The sequence below is a fragment of the Phacochoerus africanus genome, chromosome 15, assembly GCF_016906955.1.
Source record: "Phacochoerus africanus isolate WHEZ1 chromosome 15, ROS_Pafr_v1, whole genome shotgun sequence".
Lineage (NCBI taxonomy): Eukaryota > Metazoa > Chordata > Mammalia > Artiodactyla > Suidae > Phacochoerus > Phacochoerus africanus.
Genome location: NC_062558.1, coordinates 78,038,037 through 78,060,720, shown reverse-complemented (window position 1 = coordinate 78,060,720; position 22,684 = coordinate 78,038,037). Strand labels below are relative to the sequence as shown.

The following is a 22,684-nucleotide window of genomic DNA, read 5'->3' as shown; positions in this document are numbered from 1 at the left end:
ACGAATCCATAGAACATCTTTCTCTAAGGAGTTCAAGCTCTAAGTGAGCTTACCAATACAGCCAATCAATGCTCACAGGTTCAGTAGATGGTAGACAATACTGAGTATGCAAATAAGGAGAGCTATACATTCCAGCTCTAGTCAGATTAAATTTTAAAAAATTATAACCATGAAACATCCCAAGTTGCTGTACAGAATACAGTATTCTACATAGCTCTGGCTAAATAAATATGATACTCATAAAACTCAAAAACTCAGGTAATTCTCTAACAATTAACCTGCGTTTGGATTAGCCACTGTTTTCTAACAATCGATTGGAAGTTGGATATTACATAGGTAAAAACATTTTATTGTCTGTTGTCTTAATTTTGCCAACAATAACCACATGGAATTTGGAATTTTGACAGGATAATACTTCTATCAGGAAAATAGAATGAGGACCTGGAAATTAACGCAATTTTCAATATTTTGTTTCAGAAAACTTATGAGCCTTATGTTATCAAAAAAAAAAAGAAGAAGAAGAAAAAGAGAAGAAAAAAAGAGATTCAAACAGGAAGTTTATACGGGCATGATCCAAATTAATCAGTTCCTAACAACCGTTAAGTACAACCTTTTGGAAATTAATTTACATAATGATAATCTACATGTGGTAGGGTTGAAATTATTTAAACGACATTATATTTCACTATTTAGTCTTGCTCCACCACTGCTTTAGCAGTGAATCCTTATGAAATGTAATGCAGCTAATGAGGTAGCTTTTTAACTGAACAAACTGACAGGCCCCATATCTGCAGAGGCAGCTTGAAACCGTGCCCAACCTCTTGGCTTCCCAAGAGGCTTTTCAAAATTCAATAAATAACATCTGTAGGCGATGTTGGGTGCAGACCTAGCAGAGTGCGTCATAACACTGTGCTGGCAGAACAAAGAAACCATGACGACTGCCAAGTTTCCATGGCAACTGCTGCGAGGCTCTGAGAGTATAATAGCACATCAATCACTGTCCAAAAGAACTTCATTATCAGCTAGAAAAAACCTTTAGGATCTGTTTAGTGTGCAATTGTGGGTTAACTCACCTCAAAGCCTTGCTCTCTAGCAAAAGTGGCAGCTTCCTGAAATAAAAAAAAAAAAAAAAGAACAGTTAATTATAAAGTGCTAGGTAATGAAGAAATAATCCATTTTGAAACTCATTCAAATAGTCTTCTTTTTACACAATTATCTCAATATACCCACATAGTTCATTTTTTATTCTTATACCAAAAAAAAAAAAAAAGATTTCCTTTTCCTTGACATAGAAAAAAAGGTAGCATAATGTCAACACACTTCACAAGTTGAAATAAAGAAGATGTAGTACATTGTTTTCACTGTAGCTGTCACCATGAGTTCAGGTGTTTTGACCCCAGCAAAGAAAGATAATCATTTGAAACTTTAGGAAGATGCTGATGGTTGTTTTTAATTAAAACAATGCCTTTCAGAAAGCTCTTCTGTAGAGAAGAAGTCTGCTAATAAATGTATAGATTCAGAAAAAACACCATTTTGCAATCACTAGTGAAATTTATTTAGGCAAACATCATTAATGGTTGCTAAAAGTATCAAAGATTACATGCTAGTCAAGGGGAGCAAAGAGTAACTTTATAATGGAAGGTCAAGCTGTCGTCACTTTAACCCAACTATCAATGCTACTATCACTCATCATTAATAATGGTATCACCAAATATACTGTGTCTTCTGTTATGATGCAGTATGTATCACATATAAAGCTTTTAACATGAATTATTCAAAACTTTAATTCAGTATCTCACAGTCTATAGGAAATACAGAGGATAGAAGAACAAGTTAAATGATACACTGAGAAAGCAAATGGACATTATACAGGACAAGTAGGTTGGTCTTTTCAATAAGTCAATGTCATGATCAAGTGGGGAGGGGGAAAATGACCAGGACTAATGTATAGTCCTTAAATGGAAACTGTTTTGAACAAACTAGCTATAAAATACATTTTGAGACAAGTGGAGAAATGTGATTATGAAATGGGAATTAGATAATATTAGGAATTACCAATTAGATAAGGAAGATGTCCTTGATTTTTAGAGATGTATCCTGAAGTATGTGGGGATAAAATAGCAGGATATATACAATTTATTTTAGAAAACTTAAAAAAATGGTAATGATTAAATCTATACGTATTCAGTATTTTTGGTTTTTTGCTTGTTTGAAAATTTTTGTTATAAAAAGTCTAATAACTACCCTTTTGTTTCCTTTTGATATAACATGACTAAGGTAACAAATGTTGAACATTTTAAAAATAGTTAAAAATTTTTAAACACAATGTTTTTCTAGATATTAAATATCTTAAGGGTATAATCTGATGAACATTATTATCTACCCTAATGCCCTTATAATAGGTTATCAAATGACAAAAAACACATCTGTGTAACCAAATTCTTTCCCTTTCTTCACTCTCCGCTTTGTGCATATATTTTAATTTTACTACAAATATAGAAAATGGTGGAATATTACTTTTCAATTCCACTTCCCTCTTGAAAAAGGAAAAAAAAAAAAACAAACTGCAGACAACTGTCAAGAGCCTCTACATCTTAACTTACATTCCTCCAAAATTATCTTTGCCAAGAGATATTAATAGAAGGTTGGGATGTGAGCCTGAGTAGTGAGCAGATCCAATGCAACTGAAACGACGGCTGCACCAAACCATGTAAGGCAGAAAGCACAGTTACAGTCTCCAGCACAAATCTGGGTACTATCTACGTGTTGAGGAAAACATGGGGAAAAAAAGTGTATATGCACTTATGGTCCAAGATACTAATACCCTATAAGTTTAAAGAAACAATTTTAAGGTTTGAAAAGGTCTAAATGGATGATTACATCTAAACACTGAAGTTAATAGAAAGTGATAGGCTGAAAGGACAACTCCTAGGCTGTTCACCTGAGAAGCATAAGGCTGATTGAGTTAATCTTAGTTGATGTAGAAAAAAAAATTGAATTATGATCTTGACAATTGGTGCAAGCAAGCTTAGCCTCTTTGACAATTTACTTACAAGAGAATCTTGTATACCACAGAGTCAATAATATTTGCTAGTCTGTACGTCAAGGAAAAGGATAAGGTTTGAAAGATATCAAGGTAGAAGTCTTCCAAGCTGTCCCAGTTCAAGAAATAACCAAGCTAATTGCTATATGAAAAAGACAACTAAAAAGCTCTTCAAGAGCTACTTATAGTGATTTCATCTGAGAAATGAAAGAAGCCTAGAGCACTTGTAAGACAAAGTTAATATGAAGGATTTGTATGAGTAAAATTGCACTAAGACATAAAAACTTAAAATTCACATACAGTAGTGAAGTTGCCTTTTTTAATGTCCAGTTTTGCTCATACAAATGTAAGAAGCAATTAATTGTGATCTGTTATGGTAATAGTCTTTACGGAATATTGGTCCTAGGACACTTTCAACGTCTGTAAACTATTCCAAGCACCAACATATTTATGACTGAGTGAATGCTGAAGAAAAGTCAACTCAATTTTCTCTCTTAGCGCCCCCTCACACAGGTTTGCAGAGCTGTGCCCTATCGCTGAAAAGCTAAGCTCTTGTTCTAGGGCTTAAAAAGATCTTATCTTCTGACTTCCTCCCACCTTCCTTTGATCTTGAGCTGGTGCCCCCAGTCACTCCATTAGAGAAGGCAGCTGGCTCACATCACTGCAGACTTTCCCACAGCTAACCTCTGATCTGAAGGTGTTTGTAGATACAGTGATGGAACAACATTTATTTTTCCCTCACAGCAAAACAAATAAAACAACACAGAAAAACAGTCTGACCCAGTAAGAATTTTAAGCAGAATTTTAGTCCTCAGATTCACTCACTGCATGGAGGAGGAGAAAGAAAAGGCCTCAGGTCAGAAGTCAGGGCATAAATGGTGGGCAGAATAGTAAGGCAGGTCCCAAATATAGGGGTAATTCCAAGTGAACTGATCACACTAAATTGAAAAGGACTTTTTAGCGTGCCTTCGCAGTAAAAGTGAGAAAAGAAAACAAGCAAGTCCCCATCTGTGCTGCCCCAGGGCGCCACGTACTGAGTTTCACAAATCTAATGAAGCAGTCAGGTTAAAATCCAACCACAGAGTGGATGTGACATGTGGCGAACAGCTAGGGTTAGAATAGAGAAGCAGGGCGGTTCCTAATGCAGGTGATTATCCATGTGATAATCATTATATTTACAGGCTTTCCATTTTAGATCTGACATCAAAAATCACAAAGGAGGAGGGATTAAGGAAATAAACAACCGACACAGAGGCTTTCCTGCTCCCCTGAGAGTGTGGTGCTTTCATTCATGCATGACAAGCAACAAAAGCAAAACCAAACAGGCCAGGAGAGTATTTCTGAGAAGGCTGGATTTCACATTAACACTTCTTTCCATTTTGATAACTTTCACTATTATTCAGTTTCTCATACAGGTTGCATTTTCCAAATCAGTAGCCATTGTTGTCTATGCTATAATACAGTATCATTTTTGGTTTCCAATGAGTGATACTCACATAATATGTCTTTTACAACAACAAAGTCATTTTTTCCTTCCTGGAATTGAGTGCTATGAACAAAATGACATGTAATTAAAGTCTTAGACTCTCATCTACATCACACTATTTAGGATTTGCAGTAGGCTTGCTGCTTCACCAACCAGGCTAAAAGGATGAAACAACTGGTTTTTGAGTAGAAACTTAAAAAAAAGCTGAAATTCACAGTTAATGAAAACTATGGAATACTTACATTAAGAGCTATTCAAAGGGATTAGCAAGCTACTACTAAAAAGCACAATCCTCAGATTATACAGGAAAGGAAGGAAAAACTCAAGTGTGTGTCTGTGTATATGAAAGGTGACTATTTCCTGTACATTCAAGTCAGAAGAAAAGTATTTTCTCTGCATTTTGTCTGATAACACCACAATTTTACTTTATACAGAATTATCTGTAATCACCATTAAATTAACACCATAACTAGTCCATATTGTTTTTATAATTAGCTGTCACCAGTTATACAGAAATACCAATGTCTTCTATATTTTGACTATATACCCTGAGACTGCCAAATTCACTTTTTAGTTTTGGAACTACATACTTTTGCTTTTAAAAAGAAAGACATTCCTACTAACCATACCACAAAGTTATTTATTTATTTTTTGGGAGGTCTTTTTGTCTTTTTTTTAGGGTCACACCTGGGGCACGTGGAGGGTCCAATCAGAGCTGTAGCCGCTGGCCTACGCCATGGCCACAGCAAGGCAAAATCCGAGCTGCATCTGCAACCTACACCACATCTCATGCCGGATCCTTAACCCACTGAGTGAGGCCAGGGATGGAACCCGCGTCCTCAGGGATGCCAGTCAGGTTCGCTCACTTCCGAGCCACGCTGGGAACTCCCCCACGAAGTTATTTTAAGAAGTTAGTAAGGAGTTCCCGACTGGGGCAGCAGAAACGAATTAGAATTATTAGAATTATTATTGGCTTGCATATGTTACCACCCTACTTTTTGATGTCAGACATGAGGGGTCCTGCATATAGGCTGAACCTTCATGGACTGAAGCGAAAAAGGGAGAGGATACAACTTAGGACCAAAGAAAGCAGCCCATCCATTCAAAACAAACTATTTTGTTACTCCAATACAAACAGGGAGCAGAAAATTCACTGGGAGTTCCCAAGGTCTTCACCTAAGTCGTAGGAGTCCAGAGCTCTGGGAAGAGCCAAGGGAGAATGGAGCCACCAAACCAGTTCTGCTGTTTTGTTTGTTCATCTCCCCATCCAACCAGTATTTATTCTGCAAGGAGAGTTTTAGGCTAACAGATACTATTATGCTAGAGGTGTATCACTGCTACAGCTGTTGCAAACCTTATAATGGTATTAGATTTTGACTTGATAACATTTGAAACAATACTGTAAATTCTTAATGGTGCAGCATCCATGAGAGTCTAAGATGGAATGTTATCTATGTTTGCCTTTCCCTCTATAAATCTGTGTAAGGAATCTCTCTATATAAAATTCATAAATTTGTACATACATAGAGATGTATAATGCTTCCTTTGAATGGCTTTAAATGCCAAACAGCACTGGTCAGGAGGAAGTTATAGCCAAATGGAAAGCGTATAGGGCTTAGAATCAGAAGACTTACACTAAGGTTGCAAGTTTTACAGCTCATTTCATTATATAATCTTGAACAAGTCACTCAATATATCAGTTTATATCACTAAAACTGAGGCTAACAAAACTTACTGAATTGTTGCTAGGAGTCAATAAAATATTTCATGTGTAATTGTAAAATCATTCTACTTACTGAATTCAGCTCTTGGTAAGACCTGAGAATAATTTAAACAATTGAATTTCAGAGCATCCAGAGTACATTCAATGATTTTTCCCATCTGTGGATCATGTGTATAGTAGGAAGCCTCCAAATTGGTTGCCTACTACAATGACTGGTGGTGTTCAAATCTTTGTGCAGACCCCTTCCCTTGGAGTCTAGGTAGGACCTAGTGACTTGCTTCTAACAAATACATGACACAAGTGATGGGATGTCTTGTTCATCCATCCACACTCACTCTCTCAGTTCTCACTCTAGAGGAAATAAGCTGCCATGCTGTGCAGCAGCCATGACTAACGACCAGAGAGGATCTGAGGCTTGCCAACACTCATGTGTGTGAGCTTGGAAGTGAATCCTCTCCAAGCAGTAATATGACTATAGCACTAGCTGACATCTTGATTACAGCCTTACAAGGGACTCTGATTCAGAGGCACCAAACCAAGCTGTGCCGATTCCCTATCCACATTTTATACAAGAGGAACCTAAGTTTAGAGAGGTTAACATGGCCCAACTCAGACATCTTCTCATTCAGACCATGTTAATCCTTAAAGAAATCCTCACAAAAATTAAATCAAAGCAAGTGTGGTTAACAGATCAATAACAGGATGAGCAAATTCTGTAAAGAGCATTTAGATATATACTATCTAAAGGTTTTGTATACCTGATTATGATTAATCATTTCTTGGCTGACGTAGTGATACACCTCTAAGTCATGATGACATTAGAACTACGTGGTGTTTATTTTTTTTTCCTACAGCATATTATAAAGACTTACATTGCTTAAGCCTCTAGGTATTTCTTCATACTATCTATCCCTTGGACTATGAATTACCTTTTCTTTATGCTACCTACAAAATCATTTACATATTTTCTTATGAGATTGCATTAATGTTATACTATTTTTAATAGTAAACTATTTCTGATGAGGAACAGTTTTCATCTGTAAATAAATGAAAGCTAAAGAAAATCATTAAGTAAAATATAAACCTGGGAAATCCCTTTTAAAATAAATTTCATTCATGAAAATATCTGAACTGGCTTTTTCCAAAGAGTATAACATACAACTTTTTGGAGATTTTCAACCTGTACTCTGACATTTATTACCATATGCTTCCTGTCTGCAAAATGCTGAATGGAAATATTATTTAACATTTATTGAGTGCCAAAAACTCTGTGGGGCAATGTATAAGCTATAAAGACACGCATGGCCCCTATTCAATAAGTTTATAATAAAAATTAGATTGACAGTTTATAAACTATACCTCCATAAACATGACTGAAAAAAACATTAAGCAGCCAAATTACAAAAATTAGGTTTAGTTTAGAACACACTTAACCCTCACATAGTGATTTATTAGGTGATTTATCAAGGAGTCATGCATTCCCACCTTTATGCATATTTAATGATGGTAACTAAAGGAAAACAAGGTTAGGAAAAGTGAGTTATCAAAATTTGACTGACTAGCTATTTAGGCTAATTTACATATCAATTCAAGTTTTTAAGTTGCTGAAGAAAGAAAAGACAGATAATAGCATAAGAACATTATCAGGTAGCAGGCCTCTTAGTGGGTATTTTATTTCCACTTGTAATGAGATAAAATGTACTTGGCACAATGATGCCACTCAACAAATGTCAATTATTTTCCTTATTTCATCTGATTTTCATGAAAATTCCACTAAATAGGTATTCTTCTCCTCTCACAGATGAAAATCTTAAGGTTCAAAGAGATGAAAGATGTCTAAGACCAACTAGCAGGTAATTGTGATAGACAGTGCTTGGATCTGAGGCTTTCTGAATGGTTTGTGTTGGTCTGCTCCTGATGAACTCTTTTAGCTTTTATTTGCCTAAGAAAGTCTTTATCTCGCTTTCATTTTTGAAAGATAATTTTTGCTAGGTATAGAATTCTAGGTTGACAATTTTTTCTCTCAGTGTTCTGAGGACAGCTGGCATTATTTCAGATGTATCCTTGTCTTTGTTTCTCTGTATATAAAGTGTCTTTTAAAAAAATCTGTCTCCTTTTAAGACAGTAAAAGACAGAATACATAACCAAGTCTTACAATTTTATTTATTTTTTGGCCACACCCATGGCATGCAGAAGTTCCTGGGACAGGGATCAAACCAACACCACAGCAGTGACCCAAGCCCACAGCAGTGACAACACTGGATCATTATCTGCTAGGTCACCAGAGCACTCCAAGTTTTACAATTTTAGACATATGTTTATGTTGGGCAATGAAAAAGGTACTACTGATCAGTGAGAAACATTAGACAAAAGAGAGGAGGAGAAGACCTCAGGGTGGGGAAAAACCAGCATTCTTGGTGAGTGCATTTCTAATAATTCCTTTTTGTCAAATGTGCACGAGTGCCCTTTATATTTCCCATATCCCATGCATGAAGCTTCCTAAAGTGCCAAGGTGTGAAAATCACTACCATATAAATCCCACCCTTGATGGCCCCTCTAATGACTCTGTGCAGAACCTATCACAAAAGCTCCTCTATTCTTTGAATTCTCCCTCTAGTGGTGGGAGAAAAAGACAATTCCTTCCAAAGTCAGAATTTTTTTTTTTTTGTTCTCTTGTCTTTTTTTTTGTTGTTGTTGTTGCTATTTCTTGGGCTGCTCCCACGGCATATGGAGGTTCCCAGGCTAGGGGTCCAATCGGAGCTGTAGCCACCGGCCTACGCCAGAGCCACAGCAACGCGGGATCCGAGCCGCGTCTGCAACCTACACCACAGCTCACGGCAACGCCGGATCTTTAACCCACTGAGCAAGGGCAGGGACCGAACCCGCAACCTCATGGTTCCTAGTCGGATTCGTTAACCACTGCGCCACGATGGGAACTCCCCAAAGTCAGAATTTTTAACCTACAGCTATGTACCTAATGCATCTTATTACAATATCACCAGTAACCAGTATTATTTTCTTCCTTCTTCCCAGGTGACTCAAAATAATTATGCACAGAGTATATTGTAATGCTGCTGTCTTAGAAATAAAACTGATATAGATAGAATTAGAATCTTCACAATGGCCAGTGAGAAGTAGTAAGGATAGCCATGGCAATAACAATCAACACAGGTCTTTCAAGGAAAACACACAAACACACAGTACACACACACACCAAAAATAAAACTACGAAGAAGTCAAAGTAAAAAATCTAATGTGCATGAAAAGGAAATCAGCCAAATGCCCAAATCAGGCTATTAAAAAAACAATCAGAGAAAGATGATAGAAACCACACAATAGAACATAAATGTTTAATTGAAAGCACGATTCACCTACTTTTGCTTTGTGATAAATAGGCTTAAAAAGATTACTTTTTTGGGAGTTCCTACTTTTTTGGCAGTTCCCACTGTTGTGCAGTGGGTTAAGAATCCAATTGTGTGGCTTGGGTTGCTGTGGAGGTGAGGGTTTGATCCCCCAGCCTGGTGCAATGGGTTAAAGAATCTGGCATTGCTGTAACTGTGTCTCAGAATTCAATCCATGGCCCAGGAACTTCCACATGCCTCAGGTGTGGCCATAAAAATAAAAAAAAAAATTCTTTTAATTAAAAAAAAATTACCTTTTTTTGGACTACATTCAAAGCATGTGGAAGTGCCAGGGCCAGGGATGGATCCCACACCACAGCAGCAACCTGAGCTGCTACAGTGACAATGCCAGATCCTTAACCCCCTGAGCCAAGAGAACTCCCTAAAAAGATTGCTTTTGAAAAGCTAGTATTGTACTTAATAATGAAATGGAGCCAATCATCTTAGTCGACAAACCAGAATCAAGATGTCTCTGTCTTTCTACCTCACAAACCTTTTGTCAGAATCTGAGATAACACATTACCCAATCCTAGTGCTTGACTGTGTATTTTGTGGTCTATGTAACAAAGTTATAAGTTTTCATTAGATATCAACAACACTTTGGGAAATGAAGGTAATATAGCACAAAGATAGCAACAAAGTACTGGCATTTTTATTGTACCGTATATTATAAAGTGATTGTGCTAACAGATGAAACTTTTTAAAAGCAATTTTGACTTACTGTACACAGTACGACAAGATGGCTTCTACCCACATCCATTTCAGAAATATCATTGGTAACCAATCTCATTATTAGTCTTTTTCCTTGGCCTTTTTTGTAATAGGACTCCATGTCTTTTCTAGAGGGATGTAGGATTTCTGCAGTGTAATATTTAGGAATAATTATTTTAAGAAATAAAATGAGTACCATTTCCTTCTATTTCTTTGGAGGTTTAATTTCAATCTCTCTCCAAATTTCTTTGCATCACTAATTACTGTTCATTTCCTGAGTAAATATTTTCCCTCTTCAAGTCTTTGGTCAGTTTTCCCCACTTACTCCTGCATTTTAAGCCCTGTTGTTTGGATTTATCCAATAGCAGAAAAAAATGAGACTTTTTTTTGATGCTTAGAGTTTGAATTTTTCCACCCTCTCCTAGAAACACTCCTCTACTTTTCTTTTGCATATTTTCTTTCCCTTTCACTCTTACTTTTCTATTGATTATCTTCTCTCTCATCTGTTAAAACCCCTAAATGATGTCTTTGCTAGAAATTTAGTTTCTCTCCTTATATACATATTTTTTCATTTTGGCTACCCCACAGCACATGGAGTTCTCAGGCCAGGGATCAGATGATCAAATCATGGTCTTGACTCACATTGCACCTGCAGCAATACCAGATCCTTCAACCCACCATGGCAGGCCAGGGATCGAAACCTGTGTCCTGGCACTGCAGAGACGCCGCCAAGATTGCTGTGCCACAGTGAGAACTCCCATATTTTAGTTTCTCCCTTTATAATTTTTAGATGTAATTTCCTTTATTCCTTTCATTTGATATCATCCTCAGATATCTTGCCTTCCCTTCCAGAGTCCCTTTGACACTTTCTTCTCATTGCATCTGACACCTTCCAAGTTCTGCCAAGTACATTTTATAAGCACAAGGCCTAAAACACCTATAGCCTTGTTTCCATTCTTACTGACAAAAACCTAGGTCTGGCCTATATGACCTCTTGCCCAGATTACTGCTATACTCTCTTAACCAGTCTCAAGAACCAGTCACACTCAGTTTGAAAATGTCTTTGTTCCCGACCATTAGATCCACCTTCTTAAGTATCAACTCTGATTAGCCTTTGTTCACAAAGCTACCCACTGCTTCCTGATAAAAGACCCAGTTCCACAGCCTGACTTTCAAAGGGTCCTCAATAAAGTGTCCCTACTTTTCCTTTCTAGCCTGATATTTTGCTATTCCGTTGTACATGTACCAGATGCCACTCAAACTAGAATATTTGCTATTCTCTGAAAATGCCCCAGGCCTTTTTGCCTTCATGCTACCTTGCCCATGTAGGCACTAACTAAATGAATTAGAATATCCTTCAACCACCCTTGTCAAAATCCTACCAATCCCTCCAGGGTTAGTGCAGCCATCTTCTGCTTAATGGAAGCTTTCTTGAATTGTTCATGGTCTCTCCTTTTTCACCTCCAGAAGTGGCTTTCTGCATTGCAGAAGACTTTTGCTTAATTCTTAACAGTTCCTTTTATGGTAATTACGTACAGATTGAAGACATAGTTATTTGTACAGACATCTTATCTCTCCTACTAGATTATAAATTCTTAGTGCAGAAACTCATTTTTACTTTGAATGCTCAAAGCATCTAACATATTGCTTTGCCCAGAATAGATAATAAATCCTTGTTGATTTACTAAATGATAAGGATGAAGCATTCACCTACATTAAGCAAAGAAGAAATAGCTCTGAATTAGATCAACTTTGACTTGATTTGTTGTGGTTCATATTTTGATTTTAGTGATCTTAGTGATCTATCAATTTCTCTATTATGCCATTTCTTGCATTGCATTATAATTTATTTACATGGGCTTATTTCCCCCCTTAGTTTATGAGCTTCTTGAGAACTAAGTTTTATATTATATTCTAGAATTGTGCCTCATACAAAGTATGAATTACATAAATATGTGTTGTAATAAGTTAAACTCATTTTAAAAGGTAAAAGGTCTTTCTACTCAGGTATACTAGGATTTTCTAGAATAAGAACTAAGATTTGGCTAAAAACTTAGTAAATTGCTGGCCTGATGTGTTCTGTCAGAATATTCATGCAGTCTGTACTGTGTACCATTTCTGCAGTTGTCCTGCTCTAGGAAGTTACCATAAAGGATTTTGGCATTTGTCTCTTTTCCAAGAATCACACAAATAATCAGAGAAATAGTTTTCCCTGGAAGAATATTTAACTCAGAAATTTTAAATTATATTTTCAAAGACACACACATACTACTTATGATAGAAGTAGCATGAATGCAAAAAAAAAAAGGCAAAGAATAACTAAGCAAAACCCATAAAACACTCTCCTACATATAGAATAAATAACAGGGTTAAATACTAAGTCCTGATTCAGTTTGAGGACTTGGTAAGTTATCACTAAGGGCAATTTTATGACAAGCTTCATTTTACTTGCTGACATGCAAGATAACTAGAGAGTTTATATATGTGGGATAGAAACACAGGTCTAAATGTACTTATAACCAGCAATAACACTCTATGGTACATTCCACAACTTTAAAATGACCCTGTTTTTTAACTCTAACAAATAAATGCTCATACATCCAATGTAATATATGTCATTTTCTCACTATCAGTGTACATATCACTATAGATCCACCACATGTGTAGCTTAAGGCCCAATGCTAAATTTTCTTATTTCATTTTCTCTCTCTCTCTTTTTTTTTTTGTCTCTTTGTATTTTTAGGGCCACATCTGCGGCATATGGAGGTTCCCAGGCTTGGAGTCTAATCAGAAGTACAGCTGCCAGTCTACGCCATAGTCACAGCAACTCGGGATCCGAGCCGCGCCTGCAACCTACACCACAGCTCACGGCAATGCCAGATCCTTAACTCACTGAGTGAGGCCAGAGGTCAAACCTGCAACCTCATGGTTACTAGTTGGGTTCGTTAACCACTGAGCCATGATGGGAAATCCTAACTTTTCTTTTTTTTTTTTTTGGGCCACACCTGAGGCGTACGGAGGTTCCCAGGCTAGGCGTCTAATTGGAGCTATAGCTGCTGGCCACAGCAACTCAGGATCTGAGCTGAGTTTGTGACCTGGCAGCAACTCAGGATCTGAGTTGAGTTTGTGACCTACACTGCAGGTCACAGCAAGGGCAGATCCTTAACCCACTGAGCGAGGCCAGGGATCAAACCTGCAACCTCATGGTTCCTAGTTAGATTCATTTCCGATGCACCACGATGGGAACTCCCAAACTTTCTTATTTCAAATGAAGAGATTTATACATAAATTGACTTTATGTGTTAAGTGTTCCAAGGACAAGATCTGATTCGGATAGCGAACCCTTTCAAACAGAAGCTAGGAGCAATGGTGACAACCTAAAAAACTTGTGAAAGGCGTGATCTGATTTACATCTCTAGTTCACATGCCTTATACCTCGCAAACAAGGAAAGTCAATTTTTGAACAGCCAGAGTAGATTACAGATGGTTTAGATACAAAAGGGGCCCACCTGAGATGTACTCACCAACCCAACAGCACCTGGTAGTGAGGCAGTATTGGATTAACAGTAGCAGGAATGGAGGCAAGGAGCCTGGGTTTAGGAGTGGACTGCTGCTGGGGAGGACACTGTATCTTCCACTTCCACTCAAACAGAATAACTCACTATGACACCACCCTGGTTAATCTTGATGTGGACAGCCAACACTCAACAATGGTTTTGTTGCTACAGAGATTTTCAGCTATCAATAACTCTTCTTTCTGCTTTGACACCTTTATGCTGTCCTCTGCTAGTCAACAGCTGACTGTACTCTGTTTTGCTTTTTTTGAACAGATAGCAAGGGAAGTCAAGAGTCATAAAAAGGAACAGTGCATTATTGAGAAAGAAACATTTAAACAGCTTATCTGAAAGAATACTAACAGTGTGGAGGTCTATTTAATGTTTTTTTTTCAGGAGCTCCCTAAATTACTCAGTGTACTGTCTGGCACAGTGTCTGAAAACATAGCTGCCACAGAAAAATGGCATACTTTCCCCTGTAACTGTGAAAGAATAATATGTACTCTTGTTAGTATCCCCAAAGCAAAACATACACATTGTATATTCTACAGGTGTTGGCTAAAATGTGAAATTTGATAACTGTAATAGGTTCAGAACTGGCATTCATAGTTGATGAGTATTTCTAGCCTTCATGTAACCACCATGATAATGTCAGTCAGATCGGCTCAGTAGCTGTTGGATCTTTCTTGGTTGTGATGACCTGGATAGATTTTTGATTATCTGTTACAGGAATTAAAGGGGGGTAGCAATAACTATCTTCCATCTGCTTTGAGAATTTTAGCAACCAATAAACATCTTAGATATAATTTATTTCCATAGATTTATAGTACCTGCTAGATTCATATGATTAATCAAAAATAAGGAAGGAAGAATTAAGATGAAAGCAAAAATTAATTTCAGGCGAAGGTGTATTTAAGGAAGGACAGTGAGTTACGGAAAACGAGAGGTGTGTCCTGAGAATAACGAGTGGTCCAATTTGGGCAGATCATAAGGGAGGAGTAGAGGCATAGAAAGCATTAAGATGGGAAGGTAGGTTTACTCTGTAATGAGTTAGGAGACTGGACGGAATTCATTTAACTACGTGGTAGGGAGATGGAGGAGGTGAGAGATATTAAGCGACCTAATTAGGACCACACTTTAGAGATTAATTTATCTAGTAGCAATATGCAGCCTGGATGTAAAAGGGAAGACAGGTGAAGATTTTTAGATGGCAGGATCAGGAAACAGGTGATAAATTTAAAATATTTTGACTCAAAGATCCAAGTACAGAAAAGACAATTTGTAAGATAAATACAATATAATACATTTTAGGCAAACCATCTTTTTTTAGGCTTGGCTTCCATGTTCCAGAAAATAATGAAATAAAGTCAAAGAGTCCTGGACTTGGAATCAAGAAACTCAGATTCTAGTTCTTACTGTGCCTTATACTTAACCCTCCACTGTGACTTTAGGCAAGACAAACTCTCTGAGATTCCTCATTTTGAAAATGAGAGGCTTATAACACTTTCTAAGTTCTTCTAAGTCTAAAATGCAATGACCATAAAAATGAGTTTTGGGGCGGGAAGGTTCCTAACAACCACAGACAGTCTACTATTAAGGAGGGCTCCACAAGCAAAAAGTCCACAGACTCTACTGAGAAATGACTGGCTTAAATTCGTGAGAGATAAATATGTCATTTTTTATTTTTACTGCTCATATCTTTTTGTAAAAGGTGAAGTAACATTTTAGAAGTCAGTAAAAGATTCATTCCTTCTTTCTAAAAGCCAAATTCAAGAAACCTTTCGCCTTATTCATGGATACTGAAAACAAACCCTTGCCAAGGAAAACAAATTGCAAATATGGAGGTTGGAAAATGTGAATCATCATTGGTATTAAAACCCCATTTAATAATTATGTTGCAGTTTCAAACTACTGAATCCCATTAGGCTTAAACATAAATTCAGTAAAGAATTTATGATTTTATAAATGGCATTTAAATGTATTCAGAAGTAGAAACAAGAACCATCTGATAGATGATTGTGGTTAAAGTGAAAAGAAGGAGAAAATAAAGACATAAGGAGGCCAGAAGGTGAAGGAGAGGAAGGAAATAGAAATAGGCTTAAAGTCAATGCACTACAGTAATGATTCTGAGGCAAATGCTTACAAATTTTGTTTTGTATTATGCATTTTCATACTTGATGGATTCTGAATTAATACTATAATAAAAGATGAGGCACCTGTCATTTAAGAAGCAGAAATTATTTCAGCAGAACTTTGTGCCAAGTTCTTAAGGATTTTTAGAACATATGGAAATATACACCACTGACTGAAAATAACAATTTGGCCTTTATTCTACATCCAATTTGGATTTTATTTAACTGTCTCCTAAAATTTTTATTCCATCTTATTTTTAATCATATTCATTAATCTGAAAATAGAATGCAAGTGGGGTCTTACTACACTGTTCCCCTCTGTAAGATTTATGCTAATTGTTGACATGACCTCTTGTTTAAAAACTGCCAGTTTCATAAGTAGCAATCTTGAATTGTTAAAATCTTGCACTCTTTCATTCAGTTTTAGGGAACAGTTACACAACTCAACAAGCTCATATTAATATACAGTAATGTTCTGGAGCGCTACTGGAGCATGGCTGAATGCTAAAACTTGTGATTTGATTTTCCAGGCTCTACAACTTGTGATTTGATTTCCAGGTTCATCCTTTCTGAACCCTTTACTTCCATGTGACCTTCGGGGTCCTAAGGCCTTCAGGTCATATTTTAATTAATTTAAGGCCTCACAAGATCTATATACGTATTTACTCCGTGCTATTAAGACTTAGAAATTTTCTAAGGGTCCTTGGGTACAAAATAGAGGAAGAAAAGCCAAATTTGAAGGGCCAACAGAAAATACCCAACATAGAAAGTTAGATCTAAGGTACTCAAGCTACCACTCAAGACTTTCATGAGAAGGGAGCAGAAGAGCCAGTGAATTTTAAGGTTAGTAATGGTCAGGGATCTTAGTGGAGTCAATGTGGACAGAAGTGGGAGGGGGAGGTATTAATGGTAATTCTCTGAATGCTTTACTTTGTATAAGAACTCTGGGAGGTAAGGAAGGTATCCCAATAATGACTTACATTTAATTTTCCAGGAAAGGATTTAAAATTATATTTCATTTAATTTAAAGAAAACAAGACTGTAGTGATTTTGTGTGGGGGCACAACAAATACACAGATAAAACTCTACTACCAATACAACACAAAATAATGTACATGTGACCAAGTACATGATGGGATATATATAAAAGTTGAGAAATGTCCACCATGATTGTGAGAAAATGCAAGAATTTTTAAGAAATGGAATAGGGTTAGCTGGGAAAGGTTTGTTAGAGAGAAAGGACTTCTGTGTTGGACCTTGAAAGAACCCTGAGAAAAACAGAGTAAAAGCATGAAAATAAAAAGTATTAAAGAATTCTAAGAAATCACAGGACTGGGACACATGGGCCATCAAAGAGAAGAGATGAAAACCATTAGTTTTCCTGGGCTTGAGAAAGTTTCCGGGTTTTGAAATTAAAGGTAGAATGTAATAAATATACTGTTCTTTTTACAAGCGGTTTTCCTACAAATATTGATGGGTTCATTTAATTTAAATGGCCTTTTCTGGGAGATGTCTGAGACTCTGGTGTTTGACCCTAAGCAAAGAACTGTCAGAAGCCAAAGATGTAAAACAGAGATGGAGTTCCCATTGTGGTACAGCAGAAACAAATCTGACTATTATCCATGAGGATGTGGATTTGATCCCTGGCCTCACTCAGAGGGTTGGTGATCCTGCATTGTTGTGAGCTGTGCTATAGGGTCGCAGTCTCGGCTCAGATCCTGAGTTGCTGTGGCTGTGGTAGGCAGCTGTAGCTCCAATTTCACCCCAATTTCCACCCCAGCCTAGTAACTTTCATATGCCACAGGCACGGGCCAAGAAAGACAGACAGACAACAGACAGAAGAAAGAAAGAAAGAAAGACAGACAGACAGAAAGAAAGACAGAAAGAAAGAAAGAAAGAAGAAAGAAAGACAGAAAGACAGACAGACAAAAGACAGAAAGAAAGACAGAAGACAGACAGACAGAAAGAAAGAAAGACAGAAAGAAGACAGAAGACAGAAAGAAAGAAAGAAGAGAGACAGAAAGAAAGACAGAAAGACAGACAGAAAGAAAGAAGACAGACAGAAAGACAGACAAAAGAAAGACAGAAAGACAGAAAGAAAGACAGACAGAAAGACAGACAGACAGAAGAAAGACAGACAGACGAAAGACAGACAGACAGACAGAAAGACAGACAGAGACAGAAAGAAAGACAGACAGAGAAGAAAGAAAGACGAGAAAGAAGACAGACAGAAAGAAGACAGACAGACAGAAGAAAGACAGACAGACACAGAAGAAAGACAGAAAGACAGAAAGAAAGACAGAAAGAAAGAAAGAAAGAAGAGAAAGAAAGAAAGAAAGAAAGAAAGAAAGAAAGACAGACAGACAGACAGACAGAAAGACAGACAGACAGGCAGACAGAAAAACAGACAGAAAGACCGACAGACAGAAAGACAAGAAAGACAGAAAGACAGAAAGAAAGAAAGACAGACAGACAGACAGAAAGAAAGAAAGAAAAGAAAGAAACAGAAAGATGCTTGGGGAAGATGATAAGTGAAACAGGTTTGTTCCAGAAATACTTGTTAGAAAAGCATAATACAAAAGGATCCACTAAGTAGTAACTTTCATGACAGCAACCACAGTAAAATATTCACTTTACTTTTGCAACCTGCCATACGTAGACAGATGTATAAGGCATTTTTACAAATGTACATTCTTATATCTTTTACACTTATTTTATTTAGGATTGCTAATTTTGTCTCCCAAATGAAGCTAAGAACATCATTTGCAAAGTAACATGGCCCTTTGAAACTCAGACTGTAGAAAGTCTGTACCAGGAACTATTAGGAAACTCATAATACAGAAGAGACTATTAAGAGGGACCTAACTAGGATTTGGTGGGGTGGATGAAGAAGAAGTTTCCAAGAGAATGAAATGTAAGTTGACATGAATAGAGTTAGCTGGGTGAATAATACTGAGTAATGGGGTAAAAATAGGTTAAGGCAGAGAGGAGAGAATGTGTGAAGGGTCTGAGGAGAGGAAGAAGAGTTCATTGGTTTTTAAAACTGGAAATAGGCCAGTGTGGCAGGAGATTGGTTAGTGGAGAGACAGTACTATGGATTCTGAATTCTTGCTCTAAGTGAAAAAATAAATGCCTACAATACACATAATCAAAGAAAAATGATATTTGTTGAATGTAAAACCAAACCCAGGAACCAAATTTAATTTTGCCCTTGACCTGATTTGCAAGGACAGTTTTAAAGTTATAGAGCATAAAATATAATGCAAGTGTATCTGACACAAAGAACACTGATTTAATTTCTGCCAAAGCAGGCATTTATTGAAAGCACATGTACAACACTAAAAAGGATCCTAAAATTTTATGTGCCACATTTGATAAGAGATCTAATTTATATTCTGCATTTTAGCTAGAAGCTTGGATTAGTGATGCAGCAACATAATAAGGACTTCAGTTTTTCTATTCTTTATAGTTATGTCATATTCATGTGGTCACTGGCAAGTCCAATTAGTTCAAACTGATGCACTAATTTCAAAACAAAGGTTAGTGTTCAGGAACAAGGAGACAAAGACTATCTCTAAAAAAAAAAAGAAACAAATGGCTAATCAGTGAAAGTGTATTTGCCTGTATTCCAATATACTCCAGTTCTTAACTCCATCCTCAAATCAGAACCTTTCATTGCTTTTCTACCTGCTTCAGTTATGCTAGTTCTGTGCCAAGTACCCTACAGACACATACTTAAGAAAAAAAAAGGCTATATTCTTTTAAAAATGTCATCTGGGCCTTATTTATTCAAAAAGCATTTATTAAGCATCTATGAGTCAGGCAGTGGGCCATAAAGAAAAAAACACGAGTCACGTCCTTATACTTTCAACTGGTAAGTAGGGGAATGTTCAAAGCCAGTCCTCAAAACTGAAATAAGCCAATTCCTTGAAACAAATCCCTGCATCTCTAACTATGTGGTTCTATTTATTGGCTTTACTACTCTGTTTTAACTGAACTCAAATAGTAACACAATATAATGATGCTATATAAAATATGAACAATGACACCTTAAGATATTTTAACTGTTCCCATCAATTTCAACGAAATTGTAGTGTGTACACATGTTATATTGGGCAAAGTCTATATTCAGATGAAATTTTGAGGTATGCAAAAGTTTCTTATCTCTAGACTTACACTGTTCATTTTCTCTCCTTACCTCACACTATTAGTCTTCTCATTGCCTCTCTCTTTCCCTATCCAAACTGAGATGAAGAAAGGATATTACATTTATTCACACTGTCATATTAATATATGATGACACTTAGTATGTTAAGTTTAATAAAAGTGACTACTTGTACACAAAGGAGTAACTGGCAAATGCAACATAAGCAAGAAAATAAGTATACACTGGCACACTTAAATTCACAAATTCCCAGATGACCACTTATTCTGCTTACTTATAAACTGGCTACTTTCAGGCTTTTTAAGATGATATTTTCATTTTACATTCTAGAAATTATTATAGCCAAAGCTTCCACACCAATAATATTTCCTTAGCACATAACACTGCTACAGAAGACACTGACAATTTTTGGTTCGGTTTTATTTTGGTTTGGGGAGTAAGTCTTTATATGTTACTAGGTAATTATCATTTATTGTATTATTTAACTTCTGATATACCACGCCATGTATTCCAAACTAGATCATGAGCTCTCTGAAGAGAGGCTCGCACTCATACCTTTTAAAAAACCCACCCGTCCTTTTTCTTGTAAGAGGAATAAAAAAGACATTCAGTAAGTATTTATTAATTTGATAATTTGCAGAACAGCATTAAAATGAAGATAGTTGTGGTTTGGTTTTTATCTAAAGGAATTTTTGCTGTTCTGCATGAAATGCTAGTAGCCATGCCTTTCATACTACTGTAACTTGGAAAGATGAAAAAGTATTTTTTTTTTTTTTTGCAGTTTGGAATCAGGATTTATTTATTTATTTTTTTATGGTGACAGATTTTTTTTTTTACTTAAGATGAACAAGTATTGGCCACAAAAGTAACAGAACATATAAAGACATGTAAGTGATTAAATTAACCAAATTTCAGAAAAGGACAAAGTGTTACATGAAGCTTTTTACTACTGCTTTAATTTTTTACATGTTACTTTACTTTACGGCAATATTCAGAAGCGGTTGTTAATAATTCTACAGAATTTGATCACATTGTAAGTTATTTTGCTTTGTAGCAATATTCATAAGCAACTGCTGGCCATTCTAGAGAATTTAGTCTATTGCTAGGATAAAACATCATCACTGAAAATATGACTATATTCCTAGATTGTATCATCTCCAAACACTTGGTATACTATAGGACTCAAATGATGAGAATCTATAAGTGAATAAATAATGAAATGTGGTACATTACATCCACATGGAATGTACAATTTGATATTAATAAAGATCAGAGGCTATGAAGGACAAGACTAACAAATGTGACTACACAGAAATGAAGTTTCCACATGCAAAAATGCACTAAAAATAAAGTCAAAAGACAAACTGGGAGAAATATTTCCCAGCCTGCTGGGATTTATTTCCCTAATAAACTAAAGGGAAAAACAAAAAAGTCAGTAGGAAAAAAAAATCCAAAAGAAAGATTGATAAAGAATTAGAGGGGGTTCCTGCTATGGTGCAGTGGGTTAAGGATCTGGCGTTGCTGCAGCTGTGGCTTGGATTTGATCCCTGGCCCAGGAACTTCCATATACCACAAGTGTGGCCGAAAAGGAGAAAAAAAAAAAAAAAGAATTAGGGAGATAACAGATGAAAATACAAATGACTCCTAAACTTAGGAAAAGATGTGTTCAACAACTCTAGAAATGCAAATTAAAACACTGAGATGTCACATAAATTTATCATTTCAGCAAATCTTAAAAACTTTTAAACTGGAAATATGATTTGGTGGAAATTCTCAGGAGGGCAATTGGCAAAATTTATCAAACTTAAAATATTAATTGCCTAAGAAGTAGTAGTTCTACTTCTAGAGATCGAGTCAATAGAAAAATTTACACAAAAGTACATTGACATATGGATGGACCTAGAAACTATCATGCTAAGTGAAGTCAGCCATACAATGAGACACCAACATCAAATGCTTTCACTGACATGTGGAATCTGGAAAAAGGACACAATGAACTTCTTTGCAGAACAGATGCTGACTCATAGACATTGAAAAACTTATGGTCTCCGGAGGAGACAGTTTGGGGGGTGGGGGGATGTACTTGGGCTGTGGGATGGAAATCCTGTGAAATCAGATTATTATGATCATTATACAACTACAGATGTGATAAATTCGTTTGAGTAATTAAAAGAAAGAAAAAAGAAAGGCTAAAAAAAAGAAAAAAAAAACTTTATATAAATGTTACATCCAGGATGTAAAAAAAAAAGTACATTGACATATATTCACTACAGCACTATTTATAATAACAAAACCAGAAAACATCTTTTCTTCTTTCTTTCTTTTTTTTTTGCGCACTTTTTTTTTTTTTTCCAGGGCCGCACATGGAGGTTTCCAGGCTAGGGGTCAAATTGGGGCTACAGCTGCCAGCCTACGCCACAGCCACATGCCGGCCTGCGCCACAGCCATAGCAACATCAGATCTGACCTG

General features: G+C 36.4%; 1 protein-coding gene across 1 annotated transcript in view; it reads right to left on the bottom strand.

The window, feature by feature from the left end:
* Window positions 1-22,684, bottom strand: part of ADK (adenosine kinase) — a 479,816-nt gene that overhangs the window by 92,067 nt on the left and 365,065 nt on the right. Inside the window, 1 exon segment of the mRNA XM_047760818.1 lies at window positions 1,074-1,109. Within this exon segment, the coding sequence (XP_047616774.1) occupies window positions 1,074-1,109 (36 nt within the window).